This window comes from Cololabis saira, chromosome 8 (genome assembly GCF_033807715.1).
Source record: "Cololabis saira isolate AMF1-May2022 chromosome 8, fColSai1.1, whole genome shotgun sequence".
In the NCBI taxonomy this organism is placed as follows: domain Eukaryota; kingdom Metazoa; phylum Chordata; class Actinopteri; order Beloniformes; family Belonidae; genus Cololabis; species Cololabis saira.
The window spans coordinates 34,790,263-34,809,350 of record NC_084594.1 but is presented as its reverse complement, the minus strand read 5'-3'; the positions used below and the strand labels follow the sequence as shown (position 1 = coordinate 34,809,350).

Sequence of the window (19,088 nt, the reverse complement as noted above, 5' to 3'; positions counted from 1 at the left end):
GTGCAGTCATTTAAGTTTTCTTTGTCTTTTATGTATTCAATTATTTATTGATGGTGATGATGAAATGTACTGTCAGTGAAGACAAATCTCATCCATTTTCTATGCCTGCTTATGCTTTGCAGGGTCACGGGGGTCTGCTGGAGCCTATCCTAGCTAATTTCAGGTGAGAGGCAGGGGTTCACCCTGGACAGGTCGCCAGTCCATCACAGCGCACAAATCTCCCTACGGGACAAATAAAATAAATCTAATAAATGTAATAAGTCTCTCAAACTGCGGTCTGTTTGTTAAGTACTCAGTAATCCATGTTATTGTGAAGGCACCTGTCTTCTGGAGTTTCTAATTAAAAAAACAAAACAAACAAACAGCAAAAACCATGCACACATATGCTTAGTTGGTACTTAAAACCAAAGAAAAAAAATGTTTTCAGGGAAGTCTTTTAAATGGAAGATGGTGTCAGTACCTCTAATATTAAAAGTTACACTGTTCCATAGTTTGAGACTGCCTCTGAAAATGCACTCTTGTTTTTTCAGTCTGGATCTGGGAACCTCCAGGAGTCACTGAACGGTACACCCCAGTGCTCTAGCCAGAGTGTGAGACGTTAACCCAGATAAGATGGTGCTGTGGCTCTGAGGAACTTAAAAATGAACAATAACATTTTAGAATGGATCCAGATGTGGACAGGAAGCCAGTTCAAACAGGCTAGTACAGGAGGGATAGAATTGAAGATGTTTTTCCCTGTCAGAAGGGGAGCTGCTGCCTTTTGAACAGCCTGTTGATGATATTAAAGAGACGACTGATCAAGACTATTGACCTCCACCATTTGGAAAAGACTTTGGACAGCATTTGTTGCTTTATTAAATGGGCTTTTTAAATTTAAATCTGAATTTTTATTGGGAATTAGTTCAACTTTTCATTGTTTTAAATTAAATTAAATGAAATTAACTACAGTTTCTGTCATAAGCTACAGTCATAATTGCAAGAAGACTTTCTTCACAGTATGTGATATCAAATTTACACTTTATTTAAAATTTCAGTATATTTGTGCAAACTCTTTCTTTGGTGCTCAGAATGTACATAATTTTCTCTTTTTTTCTAACTTATTTTTTTATTCAAATTTCCTTTCAACAATTACAGTGTCAGGGTAAATCATACATACATAGTTAAGCACTCATCCTTATATCAATGTCCTTATTGTTCAGTAGCAATGGTGGTGTCCTCTTCTCGTCTTCTGTAATCAGTCTATTTTTCACATTTATCCTCGAATTGTGTCTCTTGTAATCTCAGTTTATGTGTAATTTTCTCCATTACAAAAATCTCTTCCACAGTGCACATCCACAGCTCCTCAGTCAGAGGGCCTATTTTGTACCACATTCTGGTAATTGTTTTTTTACTGGCTGACAGCAATACTCATCTTTTTTGTATTGTATCTTGTGTTAAGTTCCCCAAGTAAAGTATCTTACATGTTTTTGGTATCTCATACCCTATTATCTTTTGTAGAATATACATCATTTACACAGCGATTACAAGAATGTTACAGTTGAATATGACACAATATCTATAAAACAGTCTTTTTTCTAATAGAGTAGGCTATGTCGAAATGTCAAAATTCTTCAGAAATCTACTCAGTGCAGTACCACAGTGCAGTAACACAGTGCAGTACCACAGTGCAGTACCACAGTGCAGTACCACAGTGCAGTACCACAGTGCAGTACCACAGTGCAGTACCACAGAGCAGTATCACAGTGCAGTACCACCAGAGGTGTCAAGTAACGAAGTACAAATACTTCGTTACCTTACTTAAGTAGAAATTTTGGTTATCTATACTTCACTGGAGTAATTATTTTTCAGACGACTTTTTACTTTTACTCCTTACATTTTCATGCAATTATCTGTACTTTTTACTCCTTATATTTTAAAAACAGCCTCGTTACTCTATTTCATTTTGTCCTTTGAAAACAAAACTATCCAGTTAAATTGCGCCATCTGGATACAGTGAATTTGGTTGTGGTTGTTTCAGATGTTCTTGTCCAGTTTTGTTCTTACATCCGTTCCCTCAGATTCCTGCAACTAAACTTGGGTGTATGTTCCAATAAAGGTTAGGATAAAAGATAACATGCCTCTGAAGTTTGACTTTTTGCACCATTAAAATACTTATAGGCAACTAGTCATCATATCTCCTGCTCTCTGAAACACATGTTAATGCTCAATAGTACACATATATGGTTCTTTAATATATTTGCATTATACTAAGATGCATTCATTTTCAATGGCTTTTGTCCTTAATGGCTTTTTTTCCTCTTACATTACTTTTACTTTTATACTTTAAGTAGTTTTGAAACCAGTACTTTTATTCTTTTACTTGAGTAAAAAACTTGAGTTGATACTTCAACTTCTACAGGAGTATTTGTAAACTCTAGTATCTATACTTCTACCTGAGTAATGAATGTGAATACTTTTGACACCTCTGAGTACCACAGAGCAGTACCACAGTGCAGTACCACAGTGCAGTACCACAGAGCAGTACCACAGAGCAGTACCACAGTGCAGTACCACAGAGCAGTACCACAGTGCAGTACCACAGAGCAGTAACACGGAGCAGTACCACAGAGCAGTACCACAGTGCAGTACCACAGTGCAGTACCACAGTGCAGTACCACAGAGCACAGTTTAGGCACATGGATGTGGGCGTGTCTCCTCTGAAACCCCGCCCCCTCTCTCTTCTGACCAATGAGCGGGCTCCCTTATAAGCACGTGATCCAGCGTGGTCCGTCACTGGTCCTGCGTGTCAACAATGGCGGCATCCATGGCATCTCAGGCTGCATCGAGAGGACTGAGGACAACTGCATCAAAACACATACTTTTCGACAAACTCAAGGTAAGACTCTACGACCGTTTCCTGTTGCAGCCGCGTTGTGTCGTCCCGGGTCCGTTGTCCAGCTCTGAGAGAGCTGGTAGCAATAGTTTCAGACCAAGCAAGCAAGCATGCGTCCAGAGTGACAGCCCTGTCATGATTTAACTGCATCACTGCACCGTTCAAATGCTCGTATAACTGTAATTACGCATGTATGCAACCAGCGCTGTGCTCCAGAGAGTTAGTTTGAACTATCACTCTTTAAAACCATGTTTCAGAGATGTGTCTGAAGTCTCCCACCATAGTTCACAGTTTTGAACTTCCACCTCATGTCTGATAAAACCACAGCTCAAAGGTTAACTCATGGACTTTAATCTTCTGGTGTTTGTGAGGCCTGAGCAGCACTTTATACAAACATTATGCATTTACTAAATGCATGCTTTCAAAGCTACTGTGAGCCACTTGTATGGGATTAAAACATACATTTCTCGTACTGACTTGCAAACAAATGTGTTTTTAAAAGTGGGGGGAAGAAGTTGTGTAACCAAAGCCTCAGAACAACTAGATAAGGATGTCCTTTTAACCTTGTTTCATGCTACACACCACCTGTTGAAAGCCAGTCCTAGCAATCAGACACAAACGTTTTGGACTTTTAATGTCTTTTGTTATCTGCTTCACTTGAAAACTGTGCTACACTAAGAACTTTATTATCTGGTCCACTTATTCTTAAAAAAATAAGTACATTTATGTTTTTAATACCTTATTTTTATAGGTGCCTTTCAGGGCACTGAAGGTCACTGTACATAAAACAAAATATAAAAAGAACACTAAAATATTAAAACAAAGTGCAACATTTAGTTAATTCCAGTCCCAGAATTAAATGGAATATGCACATCTTAGAAATATGCTTTAAAGCGTGACTGGACAGCTGGAAGCTCTTAACCCCATGGTGGACGAGCTGGCAGATGGGAGAGTGATTTGGATGGAGGAAGAAGACCTCAGAGCATGACTGGGCATATTAATGTGAGGGAGCTTAGTGAGCTACAGAGGGCTGAGGTTGGTCATGCTGTTATAGGTGAGTAGTAAAATGTTATAAATGTCTGCAGGACAGGGGTGATATGACTGAGGGACAGCATTCTTGTTATAATTCAGGCAGCAAAGTTTTGAAGGGACTTGTCAGGTAAGCCAAACAGAAGAGAATGACAGTAATCAAGACTGGATGTTACCAGGGCATGGGCCAGAATAACAGTTGTTTCTGGGATGACAAAGTGCTGTTGAGGATGACACCCAGACCCTAACTTGGGGAGAGGGATAAACAGAAGAGGTCTCTATAGAAATGGAAAAGTTATTTATCTTGGAGAGTATATTGGCCCCCTGAATGGTGACGGTTTGTGTGTGTTTAAGAGTGATGTGTTCATGAAACGCTTGAAGCTGAAACTCGGACCTTTCCCAGCAAAAAAAAAATAATCTCGAGACAACTGCTCTGAGTTGAGAGCTCAGCGCACCGTAGCGTACCTTAACTCGTTTGCAGAATGTGTGTCTCACGATCCATAACTTAAGCCCACTCATTCAATCAACACTAGGCATATTATCAGTGAAACATTTTTACATTTTCTTACATTTTTAATTTAATATAATTTCATATATAATAACTCTTTAAACGACACAAAGGTGTTACTCTAGATTCAAATTCGCTTCTACCCATTCTGCAGAATCAAGTTTGATGGACTAAATGATCATGAATTGACAATGAAATAACTGGAGGGCAACATTTATAATAACTTTGTAATTCTTGGTGGAGCAGCTGGGCGTGGCTGTGTTCCTTGATGTTGCAGACATTAGGTCAGGGAAAACCAAAGTTTGTTCTCTCAACTGCCACTTGAGGTGGAAAATTACCAATGGTTGTCTAACTTTGCATGAGGTGCAAACTCTTAATTCCGTTATGTTTTTGTATCAATGCAGAATCTTTATTATTTTAATTAAATTCAGTTTAATTTTATCTATGTAGCGATAAATACAATACAATTTGTCTCCAGGTGCTTTTTATAGACCCAGAACAATGACCCTCAAGCAAATATATAAAAAAACAAAAAAAACAATGGCAGGGGGAAAAAAACTCCCCTAGCAGGAAGAAATCTTAAAGCCAAAGCGTGGCAAGGAAAAACTCCCTTTAGGAGGGGAGAGCCTTGAGCAGGATGTGGATCCTCCTGGCAAAAACCAGCCAGGTGGAGAAAGAAAAGAGGAGGGAGATTGGACAGAAAGAGGAGAAGCACAAATGTATTGTCAGTATTGCATTAGACAAAATATATTAGTAGTAATTATTATTATTATTATGTTGAACTGAGAATTGTATGAACTGACATTATGGCTGATACATGGTTAGTTAATGTACTACAGATACAGCTAAATAAACAGGTGTAGGCAGCAAACAAGGTCGCTAGTGCAGGGACTGCAGGTCAGCATGTTTAGAGGATGTCCTACAGAGACATCTATATAGATAAGTAGAGATAAACACTGGGATGATCAGAGGATTGCAGGTCAGCATGCAGCTCTGGCCTACAAATGATGAAAAAAAGGGGGGCAGAACAGCACATAAGCATAATTGCAGTCACTTGTTCTTGTAGTTTATTATATACTCCTTATTGGGAACTATGGATTGAACTGAAGGTAGGAAAGAAGAGGAGAGAAGGATGAGGGTTACAACTCAGTGGATCATGTTGGTGTCCCCCTGCAGCGTACGACAAAGCTATGTTTAAGACAAGTTTCTATTGTCTTGTCCGGTAGCTATGACTGTTAATCTAAACCCTATGTTATGGCCAATAATAGGCTTTTAATAGGAAACACTTTGTTTTTGAAGGTGTAGCTGTCAGCCTCTGTAACCCAAATTGGAAGTTGGTTCCATAGTAAATGCATTCCTGTGCCTCTCCAAACTGAATTGTCACTTGCCTCGCAAGAACGGCCACTTGCTGTCGTCTGGGTGGCAGTTCTCGCGAGGTTAGTGGCAACAACGGGAGCAAATTCGAAACAACAAATCAGAGATGGATGGATGTGATGAGAGAGAAGGCATTTCTGCCAGAAAAGCGAAGAATTAGTGTAAATATCTGTAAAAATGGGATAGTGAATTTACTTTCCTAAAGAGGAGCAGGATGGGGCTCAGTTACGTGTTCTGAAAGATTTGTAACTGCGATGTTGGTGTCTCTCACGGGGGAAGAACGATGTCCGTCAGCAGCACCAGCGCTGCTCCAGAGAGCCACATGAGTGAAAATGATAAATTATAAGAAAATGTAAATGTTTCACTTGAAGACACTCAATGTGTATATAAACTGAAAATATTTTTAAAAAATGTGCTTTATTTCACTTTTGCGTTTTCATTTAGGCTCTATTATAGAAATTACATACATAGGAATGTCCACAGCATTTCAGTGTCAACAATGGCTGGTCTATCAGCAAATAATTGTAGTCTGCAAGTGGTTGAAAGATAGTGAAGATATTTTTGATTTCTTGTAAACCTGTCTCAAAATGTAAGATACTGGACCTCGGTTGGGCTGGTAGACAGCAGGTGGTGGAAAATTTCCCTTATTTTTAAATCCAAAACTTGACAGTTATGATTTAGTCTAAAAGAGACAACAGTGTGGATTAGTTTTTCAGCATCACTCTGGGAGAGGATGCTCCTGATCTTTGCAATATTGCGGGAAAAAAAGTCTGTCTTACAAACCTGATTAATATGCTGTTTAAATGACAAATCCTGATTGAAAATAACTCCAAGTTTTCTCACAGTTGTACTAGAAGCCAGTGCATTATTGGCTTATCTATTCCTAAGGTGCTTGGGACCATTAACAAAATAAATGTCTGTTTTTATCCGAATTTACAAACAAAGGTTTGTGAGCATCCTGGTCTTAACTTTAAGACCACTTTAAATCATGCTGTGTGAATTTTTTATTTATTTTATTCCATTTGATATTTTAACGTCTCTGTAAAGCACTTTGAATCACCTTCTTGTTGAATTGTGCTGTACAAATACATTTGCCTTACCTTCCCTTAAGACATGCTTGAAGTTTTGCTAACTGTTTTGTTTAATCTGGTTTCATAAATGAAGACAGCTGCGAATCATTAGCATAGAAATGAACATTGATGTTGTGGTTCTGGATGATACTTACCAAGGGCTACATGTATTAACCTAAAAGGATTAATCCTTGCACTGAACCCTGCGGGACACCGTAGCAGACCTTTTGTGCAGAAAAAACTTCATTTACATGATTGATCCAGCCCAGTGCTGTCCTTTTTTTTTTTTTTTTTTTTTTTTTAACCTGGACTCAAATCATGATGATAAATCATGATCCATCTTTTAAAAGAGATATTTTCAACTTTTTTTTTCTTTTTTAGGTTTTATAATTTTGAATATATCTTCTCAAACGTGTGACATGTATGCAGTTTCCTACCTTAGAATGTCTTGCAGGTTAAAAACACAATGTTGTTTTGCCGGAGCTTGCTGTTAAAAAAGTTACTCTAGCAAAACTTCTAATCTCACTTTTACTGGCTTTTGTACTTGTTTGTTGTTTGTGTCTCCCGTTGGTTTCTAGGTGTCTGTCTCTCACTGCCTTCTCTTTCTTTTTCTCCTTTCTCTGTCACCTGCTGTCTCTTGAGTGGAATGATAAGAGTAATGATCAGGGATTCTCTCTGCTCCATAGCACTGTATCAGAGCCTGAGATGATTGACAGCCACATATCATCACAATGGAATCATTTCAGCTCTGACAGTATGTCAACTGAGCTGCGAAATTCCATTTGCAATAATTTGTCAACAACAATGCAGAGGACATACAAGCATTCAGATGGTTAGGCTCCAGAGTGCTGTTAAAGAAGAAGAAGAGGGATGTTGTTTCTCTCTCTCATAAATCAAATCTTCTGAATTCTTGTCTGCACAGCAAGATAGTGTTCAGGCTGCTTCTCGCTGTCACTGCTACTGTTGTAAGTTTGTAAACATTTGCTAAGTTTTATTTTTTTTACGTGTTCATGCTTAGCAATAGTCCACTGCCACAACACTGTGGAAGTCCAGCTTGGTTTGAAGTGATTCACACTGATGAAAGGTGGCTCAATGACACTCGGTCCTGAATATTTTACAGAGAGGGGTGGAGAGCCCCCTGCTTGCAAAAGACTTCTTTTGCCAGAACTTCAAACGGCTTGAGGTTCCCCCATCTGTCTCAGCAAGAGTATATTTACATTTCCTCCCCGCAAGGGATACGGGAGGACGAAGCTGGCTCTTACTGGATTTGAATATCGCTCAACAAGGTTAATAGTCACTTCTGTAGCTGATGTGGTACTTTGGCTTTTTCAATTATTTAGAACGGCTGAAGTCATTAGGAAATGTTGCCTGCCTGAGAATGGAGGGAAGCAGTGAGTGAACATGGCACTTCTTTCAGTTTAACTTCTCCTGTTGTTCTACTGTAGATAAAGGAAAGAATTGGGTGATTCTCAAAATGAATTAAACACAATCAGTGATTGCTCACAGGGGAAATTTGTTAGAAACAGAATATGGAAGATTATGTTCAACCACTCAATCATGTTTGAAATTAGACTCTTAAATAGACTAAGTGAGATTTCAAAGAGTTTGCCTGTAGCCATTATCTGTGAACTTTGTGGTAGTCTTGACAATCTGACTTGTAATTGTCAATGTAACAGAATTTTTATACACACACACAAAAATGATCGTTCTGTGTACCAAAAAGGGCTAGGATGCCCCCTATTTATTTAATAGCAAACATTGTTTTATGGTTCTTGATGGCTGCTGCAAGTTTTGAAAGTGACCTCTCTCTGTTTGTTTACTTTGTATTTGTTTTTTAGGCTTTGATATTGAGGCTGGATCCACACTAGTCCATATTCATGTCAAAATACTGTTACAAATACTGATCCATCTCTATCCATGTTCATACCACTTTAAATACATATCACATGGTCATCCATGCTCACTGGGTATGCATGCACATGCTGAAAACACTGTTGGAAACGATCTTTGCTGCAGATTGTCTCTGCAACAGTTCATAATGGTTCTCTTCTTATGTGATCAAACAGTCGCATGTTATAAAATAGGAATGTGGATGCTTGGCATAACCACAACAAAGGTTTAATGGTTTCATATGAAACTATGGCAGGTGTAACTGCAACACTGGCTTGCTTTCAATTGACAACATGCTGGTGTGGACACAGCATAAAAATGTCTTTGTTTGGTTGATGTGTGTGTGGTCATTATCTGTTTAATACTTGAAATTTCTTTGGAATGGACTGCACACTGCCCCCTTAATTAATTACTGTTCAATGTTATGACTAGCCAATCAATGTCAAGGCCAATCATTACTCTTACCATTTTTTTTATTTTTGCCACAAATATATGCTGGTTGCCAAATTCTTCATTTTCATTCTATTTGTTGATTGCCTGAAGCCTCTTATTTCCCTTTCAACTTTTTTTTCCCTTTTGGGAAGTAAATAAAAACTGAGGATTTTTTTTTTGTCAAATTGTTTGACGTGAACAATACAATGCAGAAACCTTTGGGCCTGATTCTGCTTGCGTTCCCAACTTTCCATTAGTAAGCATATTACAGCATTTGTTTCCACCCAAAAGGTGGTGTGGTCATCCTGAGGAGATGCAACTACCTCTTTCTCATCTTTCCGCATTATGGCAACAGAAGTTCTTCAGTTATGATTTCATTGCTTGTACCTTTGGTTAAGTCAATTTACATGGTGTTGAATGTGAATTTATTTATTTATTTTTTAAAACGTATTACTATATTATGTTCCCTATTTCAAAATGGCTCTGATTAAATTCTTCTCAAAATCTGTTTGTAGAGACAACAGTGAGGATTTTCTGTCCTAAGCGTGTCTGCAAGAGATTAGACTGGCCCTACCTAAAGACTTGCCAATGATGCAGATAACACTGATCTGAATCCTGGAGCCATGCTTTTCTGCCTACGCCTCCTATATCTGCTCTTGTTCTATCCTAGCTCTGTAACAGCCAGATGGCATTTCTCTCCCTGTACTTAAATGGTGTGAGTATGTCATTAGACTTAAGAGGCAAAAGCAGAGAATGAACTACTGCACCAACAAATCACAGGGTTATTTACTACAAACAAGCTTATTTCATTGATTGTATGCCACCTCTATCACATCTTACTTACTATAATTTTATTGTATAATTGCAAACCTGTCTTAATTTGATATCTCACAAAATGGCATCACTGGGGACATTTGTGTGACAGTCACTGCAAAGATTTCTGTGAAAGATTCAGCCTGTGCTCATGAAAATGGACACTATAAAGTTCCCCTTGTAAATTCTTCTAAACAATGAAATTGGATGGTAACATAATTGGGAACAAATCAATTACATAGAATGAACTAGTGAATTAGTGATGTGTTAATTTTTCAAACATTTGATGATATTCCCCCTGAGGAGCATTGTGGTTAACTAACTTTGCAGTCATTTGCACTAATTGGCTAGTGCCATTTCAAAGGCTTAGGGTCTTATCGTGACAAGTAATTAAGATTTAACCTCACCAGATGTCTGGGGATATGACTTCATAATATGTGGTATTCACTCCTTGTTCATTGAGTTAAGAAAGCAATGAGGAACAAGGCACAACGGATTGTACAGGTTAGAGTTGTAAAAGAAATGCAAGACAACTGTCTGTTATGATTTATTATGTACAACAAATTAATATAAAACAATACAAATGTGGTTTTTCTAACAAAAATAATTTACTCAAAGGTCAAATGTTTGCTCTTGAGTAACTTATTTCAGTTTAAGAAAAGCAGCCCTTGATTTAAAAAATAAATAAATAAATAAATAAATCCTATTGTAGTTGGTATAGACCCTTTTTGTGTTTGTAAACAATAAGGACGTAGACCGTATGGATGCACATTCTGGCCAAAGAAGTATGATGGAGATAAACAGCTTGTCAAGCTATGCAAGGGGATTTTCAACTAAAGATCGCGAATGTTACCTTAACAAGTTGACTTTTGACAAATGGTTTTCGACTTCCCGATCCATTAAAAACTATCCACTATTTCTATTAATGAGTGGGTTGAAGTCGTTAGCAAGTGGCCAAATATACAGTGGTCAGAGATATATATATATATATATATATATATATATATATATATATATATATACACACACACAGACAAGCGCACTGGCTGGTTCACCTGCATGCTTGCTCTGTAGTTTTTGGGGTTAGTTAGTTGCGGTAATCTAGCTCAGATCTCGAGATTTGGGTCGATTGCTGCTCGTGTTTTGGTCGGCGCCGTGTCGGCTTCGTGTTTCGTTTGTGGTTTTTGTTGCAGATTTCCAGTGCTCGACGTGTGCCTCCGTGTGTTCTTGCTTCCTGGTTTAGCAGTGTATGTCACCGCCCCCCCCCAAAAAAACTCACTGGGTTTGTATGTATGTGTGTGTGTATGTGTGTGTATATATATATATATATATATATATATATATATATATATATATATATATATATATATATATAGTAACAATGCACATATATATATGTCTAGGTTTTTACCAGCATGGTATCAACCATTAATTTGTGTGCAGACAAGGAAAAAAAAAAAAAAAGAAAACAAGCCAGAGCTCTTTATCGCCGACATTGAAATGGGTTGCCTACTACACTTTGAAAAACTGGGACACTTTAAAGATGCATGCACAGCAAGTGACCCTGCTCAACATCGTGATCTTCAGCAGCGACCGGGCTTCACATCTAATCTCCTGCAGTCATTCAAAGCGTGCTTTCGAGCATTTTGTGAGCGGACTCGTCTTTTTAAGTTCATCACCCATCCACACGAGTGTGCAGTGGACAGCCCCGACCTAAGTTACAGCCCCATTGTCTCCGCCAGAGATTTTGAGTTACAAGCTCCTGACTTGAAGGCCTAAGACATTGGGGTTCAAGTCACTGAACGAAGATTTGGAAAGACGCACGTCAGCAAGCAGAGTTGGCGAGCAAACACAAGTAGGAAGAAATGAAGAAAAACTTCAACCCGTGGACCAGCTGATTGTCAAAACTTGGAATGTACTTCCAGTCACATACCACACTGCAGCGCGTGAGTATTGCTGTACTGACAATGTTTGACTCTACGTATGCATGTGAGCAGAACTAAGGACCAACCTACAATCACGTTTAACGGATGGAAGTCTCAAAGCCTGCATGAAGCTTAACCCCACCACGTATCAACCAGACAACAAAGCCATCACCAAGAAGTACTTTATTCAACATTGGCTAGCAACAGCATAACGTGATTAAAAGGAATTCAGAGATTTGATGTACTTTAAAAGTGTGACTTTTGAGAGTAACAGCATATACTATGATTTTTGCCCTTCACTGCCATTTGTTGATCAGTGTAGCTGCAATAAGGAGTTGGCAATCTGATCCTTCTGCTTTTGTAGCCCCCTCCGTAATCTGTGTCTTTGTAAAGGGTATGCTTCCACTATAGGCATTCCTAGAGTGAAGTTATGTCATTCAGCAGATTTATGCAAACTGTTTTGATATTAAATTCAGATCAATAATTTCTGCAGAAAAAACAAGCAAAACAAAAACCGGTTTAAGCAACACATAATTATAATTTTTTTTATAATATTACATTAACGATTCTATATGATTCCAAATTTGTAGGGGTTTACTCCTAAATGTACATTTTATAGATATAAAAGTGAAATATTTATGTAATTGCCCACATATCACACATATCATAAATATAACAAGTTTCTTAGAAAAAAGTTTTTAGATATTCTTTTATAAAATTAATTGCTTCATCAAACTAAAACAATTCTTTGAACTTGAGTTTTTCAGTATCTAATTATAGCTAGATTAATCTATTAGATGAATTGTGTTCATAATTTGGATGTTATTTATAAAGATCTCTTCTAAATTACAGTACAGCTAGCGTGTTGGACTCCTAATTATATGTTGAGCATCAATTAAATAAATGCATATCAAAGAACAAAAACAATTTGCCTAGCTCTTTTTCTTATGAACCATATTGTAAATTATACACTGTTTTTCAGTTTCTGAAAAACGCCTCAGATTGTTTGGGTGTTTTTTCTTTCTATTGACTTGCATTAAAAGTCAGAAGGGTCAGCTGTATGTGTTTCATGAAGCTATTTCTAAAAGCTCAAATTCTGTAATCATATGAATCATCTTTAAAACCATCTACCCAATAATTGTTTTTCTAATGCTTTTGCATCAAATTGGAAATTTAGTTTTAAATGTGACAAGCTTCTAATTGAGAATAATAATTAATAATTATATATATAATAATCAATGCATTATGGTCTCATAGTTTGTTGTGAGGTATGATTGTTTGTGTTCTTGACTAAAGGGAAAAATCTTTTTTTTATTTTTTTTTTTTAGTTATTTTCCTCGTATGTTCTGTAACATTAGAGTGCTTTCCTTCTTGCTGTAATGACTTAATAAAAAATTGTATTTTTCATTGTTACCACTCACTTGCCAGTGTGTCCCACTTCTCCTCACTTGAATGCGTCCATCAGAATGATCTTGAGTGCTTTTGTGTGTAGAATAGTTTACTGCGAATACTTAATCCCATCTTGGGCCCTAGGCACGCAACTTTGTTTACGAGTGTGCACCTCACATCTTGTGTGTGCCACATCTCCTTTGTGTCTGTGCATGAAGAATAAGTGGTGTAGTGGTTGGGTAAAAGGACTGTGTAGGATTGTCTCTGGAGTGTTGCTGATGATAATCACTGTAGAGAGAGTGTCTCAAGAGACGGCAAGCCAGCTGCCTGCCTTGCTGCTGTCGTGTCATCCACCATTTACTGTTGTCTTCCAGGACAGACATGTAGCACTCAGATCGTTCCTCTTCCATTAAGATCTGGGAAGTGTCATCAGTTTCCTACTGTATCTGATACTGAACAGGACTAAAAGAACAACTGTGGTGATAAGTTTGAAATACTATTTTACCCTTTCAAAGTAAAGTTCCCCACTAGAAGAAAAATCTCCTTATTAGGGATGGGTTGATATTTTCACTAGTGATGCACCAAAATGAAAATTTGTGGCCGAAACCAAAACCGAAAATAATAATAAACAGTTGGCCGAATACCGAACAATACCGAACATGGTTCTTCAGCAGTTTTTCATTTATTTTGCCAATTTTTTCACCATTGCATAAATAAAATACATTTGATTTAGGCATGCTTTTCAAAGAAAAGAAATTTCCCAGCATTATGTTGTTTTGGTTCCGCCTCCTGGTGAATGTTAGGTAAAATTCTTATGGGGTTAGTTTTTGGTTGGCCAACGATTTATGTAGTGCGCAACGTTACGGGACGGAGCGGCCTGTCTATTTCCTTATTTTACAACGCCGTTATTAATTGTTCGGTTTTTTTCCCCACTTATTCCACCGAACACCGAAAGTGTTTTTTTTGCCATTTTCGGCCAAACAATTTCGGTTACCGAACAATCGGTGCATCACTAATTTTCACAATTTAAAATACACAGATTAATAGTTTTATTAATCCCAAACAAATTAATAAAACTTGAATTAAATTGAACTTTCAAATAATCATTTATTTTTGTAGTTTTCTTCACATAAATGAGGTATTGGAAGAGACGTTTCATACCATATGCCTTGAAGAATGCTGGAGTTCGTCAGACAATTGCAGTTTTAGAAAACGATAAATGTTGTATCATAGATGAATAAATGAACCTGATCAACCTATAACATGGGGGTTTTGGACATGACAGTGTCAAGACGCTCTGCCGATTGGGAAAAGATACTAACACGCCAGCAAAGTTACCTCAGAATCAAACTCTGATTCTGGGATGACAATATAACACTGGCAAGCCTCAACATCAAGAGCCCTATTCCAACCAAAAATGCAGAAAACATCATCCGCAAAGCTAAAAAGGCTTTCATCAGAGAAGGATAAGAACATTGACAGTAAACATACAAATGAAGAAGAAATTGACGCTTTCCAAGTAGGGCTGGGCGATATATCGAAATTTTAATATATATCGATATATTTTCAAACGCGATATGGTACAAGACAATATCGTTTATATCGATTTATAAAAAAAAAAAAAAAAAATCATGATTTTGATATAGCTTATTTTGTGGCAAATTGACTTGAATGTTTTATTTGAGATTTGCACAAATATTTTGTTATTTGCACAACTGTCAACCTCAGTGGAAAAGTCTGCTTGTTACTGTCTACATTGTATTAATTGCACAGTGTATTTTAATTTAATTGTTATGCAGGAAAGGGATATATTTGTTTTATCTTATTCAAGAAGCATTTTTATTCTATATATGCAGGCAGTTTATTTTTATTTCATTTGTTTTATACATTTTGATATTGTGCAGACCTCTGTTAATAAAGGAACCTGTGTGACATTTGGCACGAGGCTTTGTATTAAAACTGACTGTTTTTTTAAGGGTTTGCCTCAGAAAAAAATGAAGCTAACAGAGATGTTATGCTATAATGCTTTGGGGGAAACCCCAGTTATGGCACAGAAAAAATATCGATATGTATCGCCTTTCAGCTAGAAATCATCGAGATATGACTTTTGGTCCATATCGCCCAGCCCTATTTCCAAGAAAGCTACATATGCTGAAACTACTACTACTACTGTCATTTAGCAGACCCTTTTATCCAAAGCGACATATCTGAGAGAACAGAAGCAAGAAATCACATAAGACCATGAAGGAGGGGATAAACACACACCTCAAACTAACATTTTAATAAAACTTTGCTATAATTTCAGTTTTATTTATATAGCATCTATTGCAACACAAGTTGTCTCTCGTTACTTTCCAGAGACCCAGAAGATGACCCCCAGCAATTATTACATAAACAATGGCAGGTAAAAAAACTCTCCTAGTGGGAGAAAAGCCTTAAGCCAAACAGTGTCAAGAAAAAACTCCCCTTTATTAGGGAAGAAACCTTGAGCAGGACCTGGCTCAATGCCAGATTAAAAAACTGAACAAGCTAATAGAAAGAAGGAGAGGAATAGAGCATCTGTGACTAGTCGCCAATAAAAATTCATTGCCTTTTTTTTTGTTCATTTTTAGATGGAGGATAGAAACTTTGAAAGAAATGTACAAATCTGACGGATGACATCTCCAGACTTCTACATTTTGTTGCAAAATCCGCCTATTTCCACTTCAAAGACAGAATTTACAGACAGAAAGCTTTGCAATGGGAGATCCACTATCCACAATCATGAGCAGGGTGTTTTTTTTTTCCTTTTTATTTAAAGGACCTGAAAATCAAAGCCATTAATACGGCACTTGCACACTGTAAAACTAAACTATGGAAATTATGTCGTTGACATCCTGGAGAAAATAAAAGCTGGACATGCACAAGAACTCACAGATCACCGGAACACCATAGACAACACCTCTTCTGGGCATCAGAACAACACAAACTTTCAGTTTTAAGGACTCTTTACAACCGGGCCAGTACCACAATTGGATGATAAAGACAGATGGGAGAAGGGAAAGGCATATAAAACACACACTCACACTCTGCCAATATCCAAGATGGGCCATAAACAAAGGAAAACAGGACGCCAAAGTAAAATAAATAAAACAAAAGGCATCACAGGAAAATGATAATCAAAAGAACGTTATAACCATACCATATATCCAACACATCATGAAGAAACACCATATCAATATAGCAGTAAAATCACACGCAAAACTCCAGTTCACCCAAAGGACAGGATGGAACCGGACCATAAATGTTTTTTTTTTTTTTTTTTACCAAATACCATGTAAATCATGTCAGAAAATAAATATTTGAGAACTAGGAAGGGTTTACAATACACAGAAAGAATGAACATCTAAAAGAGTGCAAAAAGGAGACAGTGGGGACATTCATCAGGACACAAAGACAGAAGAAGAAAGCAAGAAATCGGCTGGCACAGACTATTGCTGGAGGATGAACCACATCGTGGACTTTGATAAGGGGGGGGGCGCAGTGGGAGTGCAATATTTACATGGCTCCCAAACTGGTCATCTGACAAGTGACACATTAGCAGTACGTTGGATGATTCTTTGAAGACGGCTGGAGATAACAACCGAAACCTTCGCAGCGATGAAACATCTTTAATGAAACCTTTATTGTCTGAAGAAAAGAACTCCTAATATCGTATCATAGAAGATGAAATTAACCTGATCAACTCAATCATTTTTTTTTCTTTTAAATGAAATATTTTACTCTAGGATCATCTCCGTATGTTACTTTTTTTTAGCTCGTGGCAACATGTTCATCCCACTCAGAAGTGTCTGACATGCAGCAAGCTGTTTACCAACTCCTGTAAAATGATAAAAGATTGTCACTACTGCCCAATTATATGAAAGGGGGGGGGGAGAAGAAAAAAATAAGGGACAAAGCTAAAGACTACAACTGTTAGTCTGTGGAGTTTTCTTTTGAACCTCTGAGTGGTCACCCCCAGCCCCACCTGACTTCTAAATAGCTGTTTTGGGAAGTCTTCCTTGCTTTTTTTTGCGTCACTTTTCGCCCACCTTTGGGTAACACAGGTGCCATATTGTTTTAATCTAGTTTTTGTTAGATGATCCAGGATGGCAAATTACATTTTATATGACTGTTTACTCATTCATTCATCTAAGTCATACTTATCCAGCAGCATACTTATGAGGAACCTGACCAAGAAAATCTGATGCAATTCAAACAAATTCAAAGGCATATTTGAAGAATAACAAGCTGGCTATGAGAAAGACCAAAAACAATTACAAGAGGGAAATCAGTAATGCAATAAAATGGGAGGACAGTTGATTTGCCAAGGAACTATTCTGTCTTAACGAAGATCTAAAAAGGGACAACTGGAGGATTTCACTTTTGATATTTTAGATCATCAAGATGATACAGTATTGGATGAAAACATTATAGAAGGAGAGCTTTATTCCTTCCTGAAAATGGGACGACTTCACCTTTAAACAAGTGAGAACCACAGAAATCGGCAGTATTCCAGACGAAGACATGGAAAACAATGAACCAGAAGACGAAAACTATTTTTCACATATCTAACTCCTCCGAGGTCCTGATAGGTCCTTACACCGGTGAACCTCTGGTATGTCAACTGGATGACACTGCCCATTTTCTCAAATGATGAAGGGGAATCTGTGTGTTTCAATCTGCTTTCAAACTCCCTGAACCTTGTGTGTCCATTTTGTCAAGTTACAGTGGGGCAAAAAAAGTATTTAGTCAGCCACCAATTGTGCAAGTTCTCCCACTTAAAAAGATGAGAGAGGCCTGTAATTTTTATCACAGGTATATCTCAACTATGAGGGACAAAATGAAGAAAAAAAAAATCCAGAAAATCACTGTCTGATTTTAAAGAATGTATTTAGAAATTATAGTGGGAAAATACGTATACGTATTTGGTCAATAACAAAAGTTCATCTCAATACTTTGTTATATACCCTTTTGCTGGCAATGACAGAGGTCATTTTCTGTAAGTTTTCACAAGGTTTTCACACATTGTTGCTGGTATTTTGGCCCGTTCCTCCATGCAGATCTCCTCTAGAGCAGTGATGTTGTGGGGCTGTCGCTGGGCAACATGGACTTTCAACTCCCTCCAAAGATTTCCTATGGGGTTGACATCTGGAGAATGGCTAGGCCACTCCAGGACCTTGAAATGTTTCTTACGAAGCCACTCCTTGGTTGCCTGGGCGATATGTGATCATTGTCATGCTGAAAGACCCAGCCACGTTTCATCTTCAATGCCCATGCTGATGGAAGGAGGTTTTCACTCAAAATCTCACGATACATGGCCCCATTCATTCTTTCCCTTACACGGATCAGTCATCCTGGTATTTTTGCAGAAAAATATCCCCAAAGCATGATGTTTCCACCCCCATGCTTCAAAGTAGGTATGGTGTTCTTGGGATGCAACTCAGCTTTCTTTCTCCTCCAAGCACGACAAGTTGTGTTTCTACCAAAAAGTTTTATTTTGTTTTCATCTGACCATATAACATTCTCCCAGTCCTCTTCTGCATCCTCCAAATGCTCTGTAGCAAACTTCAGACGGGCCTGGACATGTACTGGCTTAAGCAGGGGGAACGTCTGACAATGCAGCATTTTGAGTTCCTGGCGTCGTAGTGTGCTACCGATGCTAGCTTTTGTTACTTTGGTCCCAGCTCTCTGCAGGTCATTCACTAGGTCCCCCCGTGTGGTTCTGGGATTTTTACCCACCGTATATAATTTTTACCCACTGTATA

At 37.8% G+C, this 19,088-nt stretch overlaps 1 protein-coding gene across 1 annotated transcript in view; it reads left to right on the top strand.

Moving 5' to 3' along the window:
* The first annotated feature begins 2,760 nt into the window (after positions 1-2,760).
* Positions 2,761-19,088, top strand: part of suclg2 (succinate-CoA ligase GDP-forming subunit beta) — a 136,328-nt gene continuing 120,000 nt past the window's right edge. The window contains exon 1 of the mRNA XM_061727865.1: positions 2,761-2,875. Coding sequence (XP_061583849.1) covers positions 2,792-2,875 — 84 coding nt within the window. The 5' untranslated portion in view covers positions 2,761-2,791. The remainder of the gene's footprint in view (positions 2,876-19,088) is intronic.